Below are 16,709 nucleotides of genomic sequence, written 5' to 3'. Positions count from 1 at the left end.
TTCGCTCTAGAGCCATTTTGAGATCTTTTGCCATTATTTGTTGTTGCCTATATGCTTTCTGCAAGTCATCTTCAAGCTTACTGATTCTGTCTTCGGCTGTAGCCATCCTATTATTGAGGGCTCCTACTGAGTTTTTAATTTCATCTACCGATTCTTTTAATTGTGTAACTTCTGTTGGTAGCTTTGAGATTTCTGCTCTCATTTCTTCCTGGATTATCTTAGTGGACCATTCCAATGCTGCATCCATATCCTCCCTTAATTTATTGGATGTTCGTTCCATAGTTGCTTAGAGTTCGTGAACCATCTTGATGATTTCCTCTCTGAATTCTTTATCTGAGAGGATATTGTATTTCTGGGAAGTCCCTGTTGGGATTTCTGAGATCCTCTCTCCCATTTCTCCTGGTGGTGGGGATTTTCTCTGTTTCTTCATGTTGTTATGGGCTTTACTGTCAGGCGCACTACCTTAGCTTATGAGGGATCTCAATTGAAGATGTGGGGCTATGATGTCTTTAAAATGGCCTTTTTGTTGCGCTTGATGTGTTCACTGCAAGACGGCGGGGGGGTGGGGGTCAGGCACGGTGCACGAGATGGCTGAGAGCTGCCAGCCAGGGTGGGGGGTTTCCGAGCTGACCCCCAACCGCTGGCAGGGGACGAGGGGAGAACTTCTCTGGTATAAGAAAGATTTTTAAGGTGTAATGTATGTGGGGTCAGCAAAAGCAATATATTCTTTTGAAATTGTATCCAGTTCAGAGCTTGGAGATAGCTGAGGCACTCAGGAGAACACGCCGCCTTACACTCACAAGCCTGAGTTCCACCCTGGCAACTCATCTCGCACTCCTCCCCCAGAACTACTATGTATAACCAGGGAGGTCCCCTAACATGCCTGAATGTGGTTGTGTTGTCACCCAACTTTGCCAGGCCATAGTACTGAACCATTTCGTCCATCATTATGCAGAGTTATCTCTGCACCCCCTAATCATTGTTTTGGAGCCCACCCGCGAATAAAGAATTCTCCGGTGACTTTCAAATGGAATGAGTTACCATCTTGTTGGGAGCAGCCTGTGTCCACGTTGCTAAGGACAGTGAGTCCCGTGGAGCAGAGCACCTCGGTATTATTCCTGCCACCGCCTGCCCCGCACTCCTGGCCGGGTTTGTGTGAAGACTGAAGTATCTGCTCAGAGAAGAAATCATTTCCCAAAAAACAACAATTAGTGACTCTTATGGGAAATAGCAGAACTGTAAATAATGGTAGCTGTAAGTAGCTTGCTAAATGCTAAAACCTAAGTTTTCAGTTTTCCCAAATCTTTTCCCATTTTTTATTTTAAAAGTAAATTTTAAAAAGTTAAAGATTTTAAAAGTTTTTAAAAAGTTTTAGTTTTACTAAAACACTGTGATTTACAGTTATTCATAATACAGTTTTTCAGGCATATAGTGTTCCACATCAATTTATAAATTATTCCTACTCATATTTACTCTGGTATAAAGCCTCAAATATATAAAATACTTGGTGTGAAAATACGAAAAGATACTAAAAAATACAACAATTCCAATGCCATTGCTACCAGAATAACTCCTCTGTGAGGGGACTGGTTTCCAGCTCCAGCATTTTGGGGCCCCAGCACTACTAATAGTGACTCCTGAGTCCACCAGGAGTATCGCCCAAGCATTTCCAAAGTGGCTGACAAACAGAAAAAACTAGAAAATGCAAATTATGACCGCTACCCAATACCCACCCACTGGAAATTGCTCACTTTTTACACAAAGATCATATATATTATGACTTCCCAAGAGGGAGAAAAAATAGAGAAAAATGCTTAGAGAGTCATTTTGATCAAGAGAATTCCTGAATAGTGCTGATAACTATTACTGAATGGCCTGTGGCAGGAGAGGCAGGAGAGGGGAAATGGCAAGTCCCGGATGTAGCTATTTTGTGTGTAGCTATCTAGTCTCCCCACCATCGCCCTGTTTCTGCTGCTCTTTCATCATTGTCCCATGGACCGAGTATACTCATTCCACAAGAAACCCAGTTTGTAGTTATCTACATTCCTTGGAATGAGCAAGGAATCTAATTTTATACATGAACTTAGAAGATGCTCTATAAATAGACTTATTAAAATGGCAAGAGAAACAAGGTCTCATATACCTGGGAAGAAACATGATTCACACAAGATTTTGTAACTAAAATTCTGTACGCAAAAAGAAAACACAATGATGTATCCAAAGTATTAATAATCTGAGACAGGAAAATTATTGCTCTTTCCAGCAAATATGCTAGTAAACAAGATGCTTTCATCAATTACTGATAGGAAGACAGTATGAAATTGGTTGTGATTGGTTTGTTTCTGAAGTGCATGTAGTTATATTTTAGTTTATTCCATGAGAAAGTGGAAATTAGGCATTTCACCGGAATAGTCACAAAATGATAATATTATGCAAAAATAAATTGGAGAATAGACTTACTGGATATATGTAATATATATGGATAAAAATATGGGGTTACTTGACCAAAAAAGTTTTCTTAATTCTAGCAGTGCTGGGATTTAACTCATTTAACTCAGACCATAAGTCACCAAATATTCCTAATTCAGTTTTCTTCATCAAAGACATAAGAACTGCACTAGTGTAAAATATTTTTTAAAAATTTTTGGAATGTAGACCCACCCAAGCAATGAACAAAGGCTGTTCCAAGTCCAGTGCTTGGGGATTGCTCCTGGCAGTGCTCAGGAACTATGCAGTAGCAGAAAATCAAAGCCAGATCTTGTGCATATCAAACTGCACTTGAGCCCTTTGAGCTATCACCAGCCACATGTTAATTATCCTTATTATTGATATTCTTCTCAAGGTATTGTTGTGGATATTGCATTTGTGTGCAATTTGTATGCAGGTAACCTGCATTTAACCCCCCTGCAATACATGGTCACTTAAGAACCACTGGGAGACACTCTAGAATCTTGCCAGGTATGGTCCCCAAATCAAGCAAACCAAAACTATTAGAGATGTAAGTCTTCACAAAGATACTTAGAAATAATAACGATGTCATAAATGCTATTTGTATTCCTATCCTTAAATCTTACTGAATTATCCTTCAATCTAACTTAAATCTAATTACTCTAAAACTCTAAATTACAGGTATACCAATGAGCATCTATGTGTTTCCTTAATCTCTCTTCTACCGGCAGCCCGCAGTGTCTGAGAGAACATTGGCGGTCACTTGGCCCTGAGTCAAGTCAAGTGTCAGTAATCACAGCAGTTATTTTACTTAACTCTTTCCACGAAACTTTTGCTTCTTTCTTCAGAGTTATATGTAGCAACATCCACTAACGATAATGCTACCCATGATTCTGACTGAGTTTCAACAGTCAGAGAAAGACTTTCACCTGGTGAATATACATCTTTATTTGGAGACAGATGTATCTAAAATATTTGAAAAAGAAAGAATTTTAGTATCAGGTTAAACAGCCTTAGTGTTAGAACAATGAAGAGGAATTCAGGCTGGCAGATGTCTTTGTGACTTACCTGAAGCTGATTGCCACATTTTTTTTGAATCTTTAGGCAGACTGAGTCAGACACTAATTCTGTTGTCTGATCTCCTGTGACAAAGTAATAGACCAGGAGACAGGCTGTAGGAACCATGTAACGAGTCAGAGGAAGTTTCAAAAGTTGGGAGGATTTGTCTGGGAGTTTCTTCACTGTTCCGAAGTGCACAACTTTTCCCTTAGAAGAAACCTAAAAATACACAGCAATCAATAAACATCAAATGGGGCTAAAAGCTGGGTAGAAGTTGATGAAGAGGAAAAGAATTAATATTTGTGAGTTTCAAAAGGAAAAAGTGTGTGGGTACACATGCGACTTGAGTGGCCAGTGGCCAAGAGCCGCTTCCTGGCCAACACAAGGTGATAGACAATTGTGGACAGATAGGAACAGACAGGAACAAAGAAACAGGCCCTAGGCCCCAGTGGTCTGCAGTCAGTTGAGTTCTCTCTCCTCCTTTTCCATTATGGCACTGTCACAGTCGTAGTTTTTGTTTGTTTGTTTGTTTTTCTTTTTGGGTCACACCTGGCGATGCACAGGGGTTACTCCTAGCTCTGCACTCAGGAATCACTCCTGGCGGTGCTCAGAGGACCAAATGGGATGCTGAGAATCGAACCCGGGTCGGCCGTGTGCAAGGCAAATGCCCTACCCGCTGTGCTATTGCTCCAATCCCCACAGTCGTAGTTTTGGTCGGAGTCCCAGTCACCATGGTTCCCTCATCCTAGTCTCTCCATAGACTCAAAGTCCTCTCTTTCTTATCTGTTCTTCCTCATCCTGTTGTAGTCTCATTGTTCTCTACTTCCAGCCATCATCATAATCTAATCCTTCTTCGAGTCCCAAAGTCCCAAAGTCTCTGTTCTCCTCTAGTCTTCAACGTCTAACCCCCTCTTACCCCTCACAGCATAGTTATATAGAAATCATGAAAGGTGGTGATACACAAAGGTGGGGTTGAACATTATCATAACAATAAAGAGATGTAAAGCCAGTCCTTCAGGAGATTTACTCAAGGACAAAGTCTGATCTGAGGGTTCAACACTCCAGATTAGTAGGACATCTACTCAATGGTGGAATTCCACCTAGGGTATATTACTGTATCTTTGCCTCAGCTAGTTATCTATTTAAACAATCATAGTAAATCTTGTATCACTTGTATCACTTGTCTTCCTGTTGATCTTCTATTTGTTCGAATGGCCTGTAGTAACGTCTCCATTTGATCCTGTCGCATGCTTGTGAAGCCCAATGGTATCTGCTCGCTCCAGGGACAGGAGGTGCCTCAAACTGTTCATTCATGGTTTTGACAAAGAAATCTGACCATCTCACGGCCACTCGGTCTTTTGATGTCCCGTGGAATCCAGTTGGTAATAGCGCTAGTCCAGGGGTCATCTCTGAATCTTATTATATGTTCAGCCCATCTGATTTTTGATGTCTTGGCAAATGAGACAGCATGTCTGATTCTTGACTATCGACTGAGGTCCAAACTCCGGATTCCTTCTCTCACTTGAGTGAGACGTGATACTCCTAGCATAGCTCTTTTGATTCCTCTTTGGGATACCCAAAGAGTGTTCTCATCATGTTTGCGTAGGGCCCAGGTCTCTGAGGCACATGTTAGTGTAGGGAAAATGGTGGAATCGAATAGATGTGCCCAGAACTGGAGATCCTTCATAAATCTACTTCTTAAAATATTTCTAGTCATTTTGTATGAACATAGTAAGAGTAAGTAAGTAGGCTTAAAGGTTGGCTCTTCCTAGGGAAATCTCACTATATATTATAGACCATAGTCCTCAGGCCAGGTTAGTCTTTGCTAACCCCAGCAGGGTACTTGTTCAGTTACTTCTTTTTAAGTCATGACAAAATTTGTCCATGATCGCACTCTTAACTTACTTATGGAGCTTAGCTCTGTCTCCTTTTGATGCCAGGGTAGCTTACAGCTTGCCTTGGGTCCATCCAGTTCCTTCACTGGGCCTCTGTTTTTGGATCTCTAGGAGCTAAAGGCAACTGAGGCTTAAGTCAAGTAAATATGGATGCCCAGGGTAAATATTATTTTGGAGTCAATTAACTCCCATGTTAAAAGCATAGCATAACTGTCTTCCTGTATCTATACAAAAAGGACATTGGTAAATTAACCATGTAAATGACATAAAGGAAAGAGAAAAGCAATATAGGGTTATTAGTGCCTGATGGAATTGGGTGTGCCTCAGGGGCACTGTTGTGGGAGTAGCTCAATAGACCTTAAGCATCCTGAAGGAGGAGCTAGGACAACTCAAAGTTATCCAACAAATTTCCATTTGGCACCTACTCTGAAATTGGTACATATATGGACATAAACACTTATAGTGATCAAATTATTATGGTTTTATTAAACTCATTGATTAGTTGCAGATTAAGTTTCAGGTATAGATACAAGCTATTCATTAGCTCAGGCTGAGTAATAGTACTGCATTTTTCCTTGAGTGAGGCCCACAAAAGTTCAATTCCTGGCACCCCCTGTGGTCCCGCATACTTCACCAGGAGTGATGCTTAAGCACAGAGACAGGGTAAGCCCTATGAACCATCAGGTAAGACCCAACCTCTACCCCTGCTTAAAAAAAAAAAATTCCATTAGCCAAAATCTGCTTTTCTCAGAATCAATAACGTTCTTACCTAGTTTTTAAAAAATGGCCTAGTAAATAATATGTTATTAGACACTGAAAGAAAGAGAGTTTGGAACTGTTTGCATTAATTGTTGCTTTCTAAACAGATATTTATCTAGGAAATAACCCATATCATTATGATCCATATTTTAATAGATCATGCTGTTGATCTTCCTATTTTACAGTTCAATGGGTTAAGTGGTTTTTTTTCTTTCTTAAAATTTTCCACCTTCCCTTCCTATTGTTGTTGCTGATGACTAGGGTTGTCCACATTTGGTTGTGATACTTGCCAGGATTTCACACCTTAATTGTAGTGCTCTCACTCACTTAGATGTGCTACAACTGATATAAAACACAGAGATAGTACTCACATTGTGGTGGGCCCTAGGATGCTGAAAAATAGTGCCAAGATTGCCCAACTATTTGGGACTGTGTTGAAGATGAAACTTTAGAACTAATGTCTGCAGGGCAGATGCTCTACCACTGAGCCATCCCTGAATCCAACTAAAAAAATTTTTTTATCAGGTACCCAACATTTATTATTTAATAAGAAAAATGAAATTATTTTTTTTGTTTGTTTTGGGGATCACATCCAGTGGTGTTCAGGGCATAGTCCTGGCCCTGTACTCATATATCACTCCTGGTGATGGGGGACCATGTGAGGTATTGGCCACATGCAAGGCAAGTACTCTACCCACTATACTATCACTCTGGTCGCAGATGAAGAGAATTGTTTTTATATGCACAAATAAAAATAAGGACATCAAATGATTTTAAAATACAACAAAGACACTCACCTTAATTTTATTTTAAACAGTAATTATTGCCTTAAAACTACTACATTCTTTCTTGAATATATGGTTAAATTCTTTTTTATTGTAATTAAGTCCTAGTGATTAAATCCCTTGTAATGGCCATGACTACTCTGAAGACTGAATGAAGGCTCTCATTAAAACTTTGTCAACACAAAATCCAACATCCAATTATGATGAAAACTCTCACCAAAATGGGCTTTGATGGAATTTTCTTCAAGATAGTCGAAGACATCTACCACAAAAACATGGCAAGCATTATCCTCAATGAAGAAACACTAAGGGCCTTCCCTTTAATATCAGGGACAAGACAAGGATCCCCTCTCTCACCACTTCTGTTCAACATAGTACTGGAAGTACTTGAAACAGCAATTAGACAAGAAAAAGACATTCAGGGTATTCAGATAGGAAAGAAAGAAATAAAGCTCTCACTATTTGCAGATGACATGATTCTACAACTAGGGAATCCTAAAACCTCCACTAAGAAACTCCTAGAAACAATAGACTTGTACAGCAAAGTTGCAGGCTATAAAATCAATACCCAAAGATCCATGACCTTCCTATACGCAAATAGTGAGACAGGGGAAAGTGACATTTAAAAAAAATCCCATTCACAATTGTGCCCCAGAAAATCAAGTACCTTGGGATCAGCCTAACTAAGGAGGTAAAGGATCTCTATAAAGAAAAATATCTACAAAGAAAACTACAAAACGCTACTCCACAAAATAAGAGGACACGAGGAAATGGAAACATATCCCCTGATCATGAACAGGAAGACTTAACATTGTCAAAATGGCAATACTCCCCAAAGCACTATACATATTCAATGCATTCCCTATGAGGATACACATGAAATTCTTCAAAGAAATCGATCAAACAGTCCTGAAATTAATATGGAACAATAAACGCCCATGAATAGCCAAAGCAGTCCTTGGGAAAAAAATGATGGGAGACACCACCCTCCCAACTTCAAACTCCACTACAAAGCTGTAACAGTTAAAACAGCATGGTATTGGAACAAAAGCAGAGCCGCAGGTCAATGGAACAGGGTGGAATATCCCTACATTCAACCCCAAATATATGATTATCATATCTTTGATAAGGGAGCAAGAAATGTGAAGTGAAGCAAGGAAAGCCTCTTCAACAAATGGTGCTGGCACAACTGGACAACCATATGCAAAAAAATGGGCTTTGACCACAACATGACTCCATGCACAAAAGACAGGTCAAAATGGATTAAAGGCCTCAACATTAGACCACTATCCATAAAATACATGGAAGACAAGGTCAGCAAAACCCTCCACAATATTGAAACTAAAGGTATCTTCAAAGATGACACACAACTGAGCAACATAGTGGAAACAGAGATAAACAAATGGGACTATCTTTAACTAAGAAGCTTCTGCACCACAAAAGATACAGTGACCAGAATACAAAGTCAATCTACAGAATTGGAAAGGATATTCACCCAGTACCCATCTGGTAAGGGGTTGATATCAAGGGTATATAAGACACTGGTTGAACTCTACAAGAACAAAACATCCAACCCCATCAAAAAATGGGGCAAAGAAATGAACAGAAACTTTCTCAAGGAAGAAATGCAAATGAATAAAAGGCATATGAAAAAATGCTCATCATCACTAATCATCAGGGAGATGCAGATCAAAACAACTATGAGATACCACCTCACACTACAGAGACTGGCTCACATCCAAAAGAACAAAAGCAACTGCTGTTGGAGAGGATGTGGGGAGAAAGGGACCCTCCTACACTGCTGGTGGGACTTCCGACTGGTTCTGCCCTTTTGGAAAACAATATGGTCGCTTCTCAAAAAATTAGAAAATGAGCTCCCATTTGACCCAGCAATACCACTTCTGGGAGTATATCCTGGACAGGCAAAAATGTACAGTTGAAATGACATCTGCACCTGCATGTTCATTGTAGCACTGTTTACAATAGCCAGAATCTGAAAATACCCGAATGCTCACAATTTAATACTATGCAGCTGTCAGAAAGGATGAAGTCATGAACTTTGCATATAAGTGGATCAACATGGAGAGTATCATGCTAAGTGAAATGAGTCAGAAAATAAGAGATAGACATAAAAATATTGCACTCATATGTGGAATATAAAACAACAGACTGGAAGACTAACACCTAAGAATATTAGCAGTAAGTACCAGGAGATTTGCTCCATGGCTTGGAAGCCGGCCTCACATACTGGGGGAAAAGGCAGCTCAGAAGTGTGGTGCGGTATCCACCCGGGATGGAATAGGCGGGTTGAAGGCAGACTACGGATTCTACACAATAGCCACCCAGTACCTCCATTACAAACCACAACACCTAAAAGGAGAGAGAGAACAAAAAGGAATTCCCTGTCAGAGAGCAGGGTAGGGTGGGGGGAGAGGATGAGGGGGTAAGACGGACCCTGGGGCCATCCTTGGAGGAGAATGGGCACCAGTGGAGGGATGGGTATTTGAGTAATATATGACTATAAGAGAAGCATGAAACTCTGTAACTGTACACTCACCGTGACTCATTAATAAAAAATAGTAATAATAAAAGAGAAAGAAACTAATTTTCAAAAGGAAACAAACAAACAAAAACTTTGTCAACAAAATTCATAGTAACATGGATCAAACTAGAGGATATCATGCTGAGTGAAGTCAGTCAGAAAGGGACAGAGAGAGATTGATCTCTCTCATCTGTGGGACTTAAAGACATATAGCAATGTAGCAACAAGTGTCCAAAAGCAGCATAATGGGAGAACTGATCCACGAAGTTGGGGAGGGAAAGGCGTGACAGGGAGGGATGATGGGGTATTTGGGGAGGAGGATGCATACACTGGTGATGTGTGTGATACTGGAATTATGTGCATGAGAAACTATTAATAGCATGGAAAACCATGAGCTCTCAATCAATAAAAAATAATTTCAACCCCTTGACACCATGCCATAGGCTATCACTCCAAGAGTTAGAAGACGTTAAAGGAATCTCAAAGTGCACGCACTCATTCACTAACAATTGAGCACAGCCTTGTCTCAGGTAAGGAACTCTTTCAAATATTTTTTGCGTAGTAGGTTTCTAGGTATAAGTTAGATATTATCAATCTTACCAGGTAGTTGTAGTGTGTAATACTGTCAACGTAAGGACTTTCAGGGGTGACGGTTATGTTTAGAGTTTTCCCCACAAACAAAGTCTTGTAACTGTCTGGCCAGCTGAGTGAAAGGAAACTGTGACTGTGGGACGAGTAAGCCACCACTTCATAGTCCTTGCTGGCTTGGTATTTGGCTGGAAGGTCTGGGATAGCAGTTCTGACCTAAGGAAGATAAGAGACAAACATGTCAAGTGCTGACTCATAACTTGCATCAATAATTATCAATAAAAAGATCAATATTGATTATTATTTATGATAAATATTGATCATTATTGATGATCAATATGTATGGGGCAGGTGTTTCCAGTCCTCAATCCCGTTCTAGTCAGGTATGTAGCATGGGCATTCCATTCATTGTGAATAAAAGTGGTGGTGAATAATATTCTCTATTCTTGGGGAGATACAGGAAGAAGGGAAGTAAAGATAATCTGTTTAAGAGTAAGGTCATGGTGAATTCTTGTAAATATAAGTGCCATATTATACTCATCCTTTAACCCACACATGTTTGGCCCATCGATGTTTTACTTGAAGCTGAAGAATTGGACGTTTTTTGCTGAAGATACTATTGTGGAGGTAACTAGGAAACAGTGAAATACAATGGGGAAAATACTCTGAGAGAGAAGAGACATGTATTTAAACCCTTTTTTAGTTTTAGAAATATATATATCCATTCTGGCAACTGCATAGAATAACTTTGATATTATCTTATCCCTAGTTTGTCAGTGTGTATACTAATTGACAGACACAAAGGTGATGAGGATATATTTTTGAGCAATTTGAGGGCACTTGAAATTTCTAAGATCTGAGTAAATGTTGATGCTCCTGGGGCTTGGGTCAAGGCTCAGTGAAAAAAATATAAGCTTTGTCTGCGTGACACCTCTGTTACCTCCCTGGTACTGAAAGGGAAAAAACATCCTCCGTTGGTCCCAAAAGTAAGGCATTAAGGACTCAAAGAACAGGGAGAGTCCAAGGTAGAGTTTCAAAGACCTTTCAATAGTAGAGCACAGGACATTTGGGAGCTGAAAACTACCTCAGATGGCTGAATTTGAGGTAGCATGGGCGGGCAGTACACAATGTCTATGAGGGGATCTAGGACAGGGTCAGTTGAGATCAGAGGTGAGTGAGAGAACACTCCAACTCTCAGGCCACATGTGGAGAGAGAAGTACAAGGTGGTTGCAGACCGTTTGCTAAAACAAGGCACCCTGGAGGAGATCTAGACTGGAGGTGGAAGGAGGCGTGTAGTTTTATACAAACTGAATCTGGTGGGAGCCAGAGTGTTAGTACAGCATGTGGGTTGCTTAGCTGCTATGCGACCAACCTGGGTTTACTCCCCAGCACTCCATTTGGTCCCTGAGCCCCACCAGGAATGATCCCTGACCACAGATCCAGGAGTAAGTACTGAGTACCAATGAGTGTGGCTGAAAAATTCAGAAATTAAGTTCTGTACTTTTGAAAAAATATGAGAAAATGTAGGGCCGGAGAGTTCATACAATGGGTGAGGTAGCTGCCTTCACATGGCTGACCAGGGCTTATTTTCTGGCACTCCATATAAACTCCTGAGTCAGTAAGGAGTGATGTCTGAGGTGAGAGCCAGGAGTAAATTGCCAGGTATGGCCCCCAAAAATAAAAAGATAGGAAAATATTAATCTCTAGAAATGTCTTGACTGCATAGAATAACTTTAATATTAGATTTTAAAGAAGACTGAACACAGAAATATTTCAACTAAAAATGTTTCATGTAAGAAGAAAAGATAGGGCGAACATAACCTGAGAATCACTCCAAAATAGCCAACAAACGAGGGATTACTGATCAAATGTGAAGGCTAGAAGAAGAGAGGAAAGAAGAAAAGTTTAAATGAAGGAATGAATAAGAGGGTACTGAGAGTATAAAAGGCTACACATGTGTCTATATTTCATCCTGGTCCCCCAAATATCACTAAGGGAGACCCCCAAGTACCAGTAGGTGTGTTCCCAAAGAGACAAAAATAAATAATGAAGCTCAAAAGCAAGTAAAGTACAGAAGGCAATAATAACTTGTTTAAAAGGAAAAGGGTCCCTTGGCCCAGCAGTTATTTGCCTTGCAGAAAACTAGAAAGAGAACTAAAAAAATTACTGTGAACTAGGAAAACACACAGATAACTCCGATGAGAATATTTCCAATGCTGTAGCAGGTGCATAATCCAGATTTCACCTTTGAGGAGAAATTGAAATCCAGATTTCATAATTTGAGGAGATGTGGGAGGGGGAAAAGAGAATGAAAAAAATTTCTGATTTCACTTGTGAATTGAGGGAGAGGATGAAAATAGGAAATAATGGAGATGACTCTAATTCTTGTATTCCATTGGCAGTTTGGTTTAAATTTGTCACCTTAAGTAGTACAATGTTTAGAAAAAGAAGAAAAAAGTTAGCTCCTAGATATAGAACTAATAGGATCGTGCCCTTCATGGAATGTTCAGTATGTGACATTGTACTTCTTGTGATGATGGGTCAAATGTTCCTGAGAAGTTCATGAGACATGCAGTAAAACGTTCCCTTCTATCTGGCACACTAATTACTCCACAGGCTTAAATACATTTGAAGTACAACACATCATAATTCTGCTCACATGAAAATCCAGTGTTGCCACATCAGAGGGAATGTTTATGATAAATGAGGCTACTCCATCAGAATTTGTGGTACTTTCCATTGTTCCCAGATTCAGGGTTTTATCAAATATTCCTTCCAGTATTACTGCAACCCCTCCTGTAACGTGGCCAGGAGCATTCACCTGTACCTATTGGAACAAATCCATTTCAATAGCAATTAACACCATTAACTGTAACAATATAGCAAATTGTACAATCGCTAGTATTGATTTTTAATAGATAAGTCTATATTTCATGGTAGCAAATAACATAATAGAAAATAACACACATATCCTTTATATGGTCATGACTCTTCTATTAAATATTTTCCCATTTTTTATGAACTGTCATAGATAGTACTATTAGTGATAGTTTCCTGCACACATTTTCCCAATATCACCCTCCATAGGAACGTCCATTACCCCCAAGAATGTTCCAGGAACCACTGCACCTCCCCTCTATCTTCACCATTGATTCTTTTACAGCAAACTCAAAATAAATTCCCTCTTTCACTACCAGGCACAAACTTGCTGGATTTAAGCTAGTAATCAGGTGCATTTCTACTATGGTTGTGTTTTAAGAATTTCAGATATATATAATAATTACATTCAGTTCAAAGTCTAGTGACTGAATTGTTAGGTTAGTGTTTGACATGGATTGGTAAAATTATTGCCAGACCAGTAACTAGACAATTGTTTGTTGTTATCACTTTTGTTCTCCTCTTTGAATTATGGGCTTTATGATTGTCTTGTCTTACTTTTTGTCTCCACAATATCTTCTTCTTTTTCTTATCTACCCTGTAGCCCACAAAGGAGCAATAGCTCTAAGAGATTCTCTGCCCACCACAGACTCAAAATCAACGATATTTGATTTTCTAGTCATCTCACCTTGATGGGAAATGGATTTCCAGGCTTCAGGAAAAGAGGAGTGGCAACCAAATCCAGAGTGTAGGGTGAGATGCTGTATTTGATATCAGTTATTTTGCTTTCATGGAATTCACCTGTTAGAATAATATGCACTACTCTGAAAATATGGTACGCACAATGTAACATCTCCATGTTCCTTGGATCCCACTCTGTGAGAACCAAGAACGTATTTGATTAAGAATACGTCATTCATTTATTCTCTGGTCACTTAATAAAGAATTACAAATCTATATTTCAATGATTTCTCTACTCATCCTGAAAGAACCTGACTCCTCCTTGAGCCAATAAAGTGTGGTTGTCAGGAGGTTGGCCAGACTTCCATTCATCAGTTGCAATAACTGTGTTCTTGTCTAGACCATTTGAATTATCAGATCATTTAATATCATTTTCTCATTGAATAATTGAAATAGAAAATAGAAATAGTCTCATGTCCTAAAGTATAAAGTATACTTTCCTGTGGGAAGATTCATGCACGTATGTTCTCACAGCTTGTTATTATTTCCAAGGCCACAGTTAAAGCATTTCCAAGCAGTGTAAAAGAGGGCAGCCTCAGTTTCCCCTTGCCAGTGAGAGAGAGTGTCACAGTTTTCTCTTGCCACTCTCTATCCACCTAACACATGCTTCATCATCCCCAGGGTTCTGACTTGACATTCCCGGAATTACCCAGGACCATAAAATTCTGCCCTGGAGTTTAGGCTAATAGGGAACTCACAATGACTGAGGCAAATGGCAAGAAAGCTAATCCAGTAAACTCTTTAATTAATAAGAAGCATGAAAATCCCAGTTTCCTTCTAAAAGGGTCTACAGGAAGAACCTTTATCTTCCTGTAACTTTACCTGTAACTTTTTTGCATCCTCTGTAATATTTATCAATTGAATACCAAAAGAAATTTCAATTGACCAGAGAGCCTTTAGAAGGGGTTATACAAAACTCCCTTTTTAGTACAATACGAAATTCTTCCCTACTTGGGGAGCTCCTTTTCTTTTCTCTTCTCCATTCCAATAAAGTTTTCTACTTTCCAACTCTAACATCTTTATTATTCAATATTTTCATTCTTGAAAATATTGACTAACCCGGGAATAGTGAAGGAACACGGAGACCTGCCATCACTGCTTCTGCCTCACCTGTGACAGCGTGATAAAAAAAAAAAAAACTTGTGATAATTCATTAAAAAATTTAAAAGGACCTCCAAATGTCAGTGAAGTTTTCATAATTTTATTACTTTTTCTATAATTTACTATAATTGTGCAAGTAAAATTTCCTGGTAGCACCACCACTTATTCTTTATGATAAAAGGTTATCTTTTCCAGGCATAATTTGGTGGGTCACAATTAGAGACAGAAACTTTTATTTTAAATTTAAATATTTTTTTATTTTATAAGGTAGTTCACAATAACAAACACTCCATTTCCATGGAGCTCATGGATAGTATTTTGATAGAGCGACTGTGCTTGCCAAATACTGAATCAATATCAGTTACTGATTAAAATGTAAACTTTGAAATGTGAAAGAACTGTAAGATGACCCCTGGGGTCATATTATTGCCACTACCTATTATCAGAAATTGCACAAGTTTCTGCCGAAATTAATATGTTTGAAGGAGAGTTAGCCCCAAGGATAAGCACATTCACGTCAAAACCAGAACTGTGATTTCTGGTGTGGGTTGCAATCAAGTTTGCAGAACCACAACACAACCGTACCTGTGACCTAGGTCAGGGCAAAAGAAATCAAGAGAAATAAAGGGCAAAACAAGGAAAAGGAATTAGAAATGAATTTATACAGTACTGTAGGAACTTACCTGCACTTACGTCCACAAAAATATTAAGGTACTTGTTATTTAAATCTTCTGGACTTATATTTAATTTTTTAATTTCCTCTGTAGTATTAAAACTGATTTGTGCAACACCATCAACCAGCTGTTTTTTTTTTTTTTTAAAAAAAAAAGGACAAAAAGGGAGAGGCAATAATTTACTGAATTCTGAGAAACAAACTCGCAGAGAAACAAGTTCTCCTTTCATCAATCTGCAAATCCTTCACTTGAAAATAGCATTGTTTGGGGCAGGTATGGCATTTGCCTTGCACACGGCCCACTAGGGTTCAACTTTCCACATTTCATATGGTCCCCCAGCATCGCCAGCAGTCACTCCTGAGTGCAGAGCCAGGAGTCACCTCGTAGCTTCGCAGAGTGTGGTCCATCCTCCCGGCACTCTGCCCAACTGCCTTCCCCCCCCCACCACCAAAAAAGAACATTGTAGATATTATTCGGATCATTCCATGTAAGTCTTCAGCTTCAGGTCATGTTCTTCCTTCCTAGGCAAGAAGATTCTGATGGACTGAAAATCTCTGATGTCTAATCATGTTAAAAATTTGAGGCTGTAATTGGGTACCACCATATCTGCTGGATCCAAATTTAAAGTGCATAATATCAGGTCCACAAAATGATGAGGCTTCTTTAGAAAGCAGGTTTTGGAAACTGAAATCATATATTTCCAAAGCCCAATGGCTTATTGGTTTGGCTTAGTTCTGTAAACCCTTAAAGAGGAAAGCCCACTTTTATTCTATACATTCTGGTTAGCTTGCCCCAATTCTCCATTTCTGTAAAGACCAATTTATCTCTTCTTACCTTTGTCGTTTGTATTTCTGCAAGCAACATTTCTTTTTCGTCATCATGTAAATCTTCTTTTATTGCAAAAAAGACAAAAACATCCCCCTCAGGAATATTCCCACTGTAATATTTGTTAAAAGAAAATATAGTTAACTTTCTTTTTGGCTTTAATATTGTTTGGGGCCTTTGGATCCTTGGGGAGAAATCACCAGCAGTTTTCAGGGTTATCTCCTGACTTATGCGCAGGGACCACACACCGTGCCTGGGAATTAAACAGAAGCCAGCTCCGTGCAAAGCAAGTGCCATAATGCCTTACCATCTTTCCAGCCCTTAACTCCTTTTCTAAAAAGTCATTTTTTTATTAAACTCTAATGTAATCACTAGAAATTTGCTTCTCTCTGGAATCAGACTTGATGTTCACTA

The 16,709-nt window shown here is 39.2% G+C and overlaps 1 protein-coding gene across 1 annotated transcript in view; it reads right to left on the bottom strand.

Annotated features, from left to right (window-relative positions):
• The window catches only part of LOC129403484 (complement C5-like), a 52,043-nt gene that overhangs the window by 22,814 nt on the left and 12,520 nt on the right, over positions 1 to 16,709 (bottom strand). The window contains exons 8-15 of the mRNA XM_055132144.1: positions 16,305 to 16,407; positions 15,480 to 15,597; positions 13,643 to 13,830; positions 12,737 to 12,904; positions 10,089 to 10,292; positions 3,517 to 3,726; positions 3,265 to 3,414; positions 1,042 to 1,171 (exon numbers count right to left, since the gene is read on the bottom strand). Of these exons, the coding sequence (XP_054988119.1) occupies positions 1,042 to 1,171; positions 3,265 to 3,414; positions 3,517 to 3,726; positions 10,089 to 10,292; positions 12,737 to 12,904; positions 13,643 to 13,830; positions 15,480 to 15,597; positions 16,305 to 16,407 (1,271 nt within the window). The remainder of the gene's footprint in view (positions 1 to 1,041; positions 1,172 to 3,264; positions 3,415 to 3,516; positions 3,727 to 10,088; positions 10,293 to 12,736; positions 12,905 to 13,642; positions 13,831 to 15,479; positions 15,598 to 16,304; positions 16,408 to 16,709) is intronic.

This window comes from Sorex araneus, chromosome 1, assembly GCF_027595985.1.
Source record: "Sorex araneus isolate mSorAra2 chromosome 1, mSorAra2.pri, whole genome shotgun sequence".
Lineage (NCBI taxonomy): Eukaryota > Metazoa > Chordata > Mammalia > Eulipotyphla > Soricidae > Sorex > Sorex araneus.
This window is presented reverse-complemented; position numbering and strand designations above follow the sequence as displayed.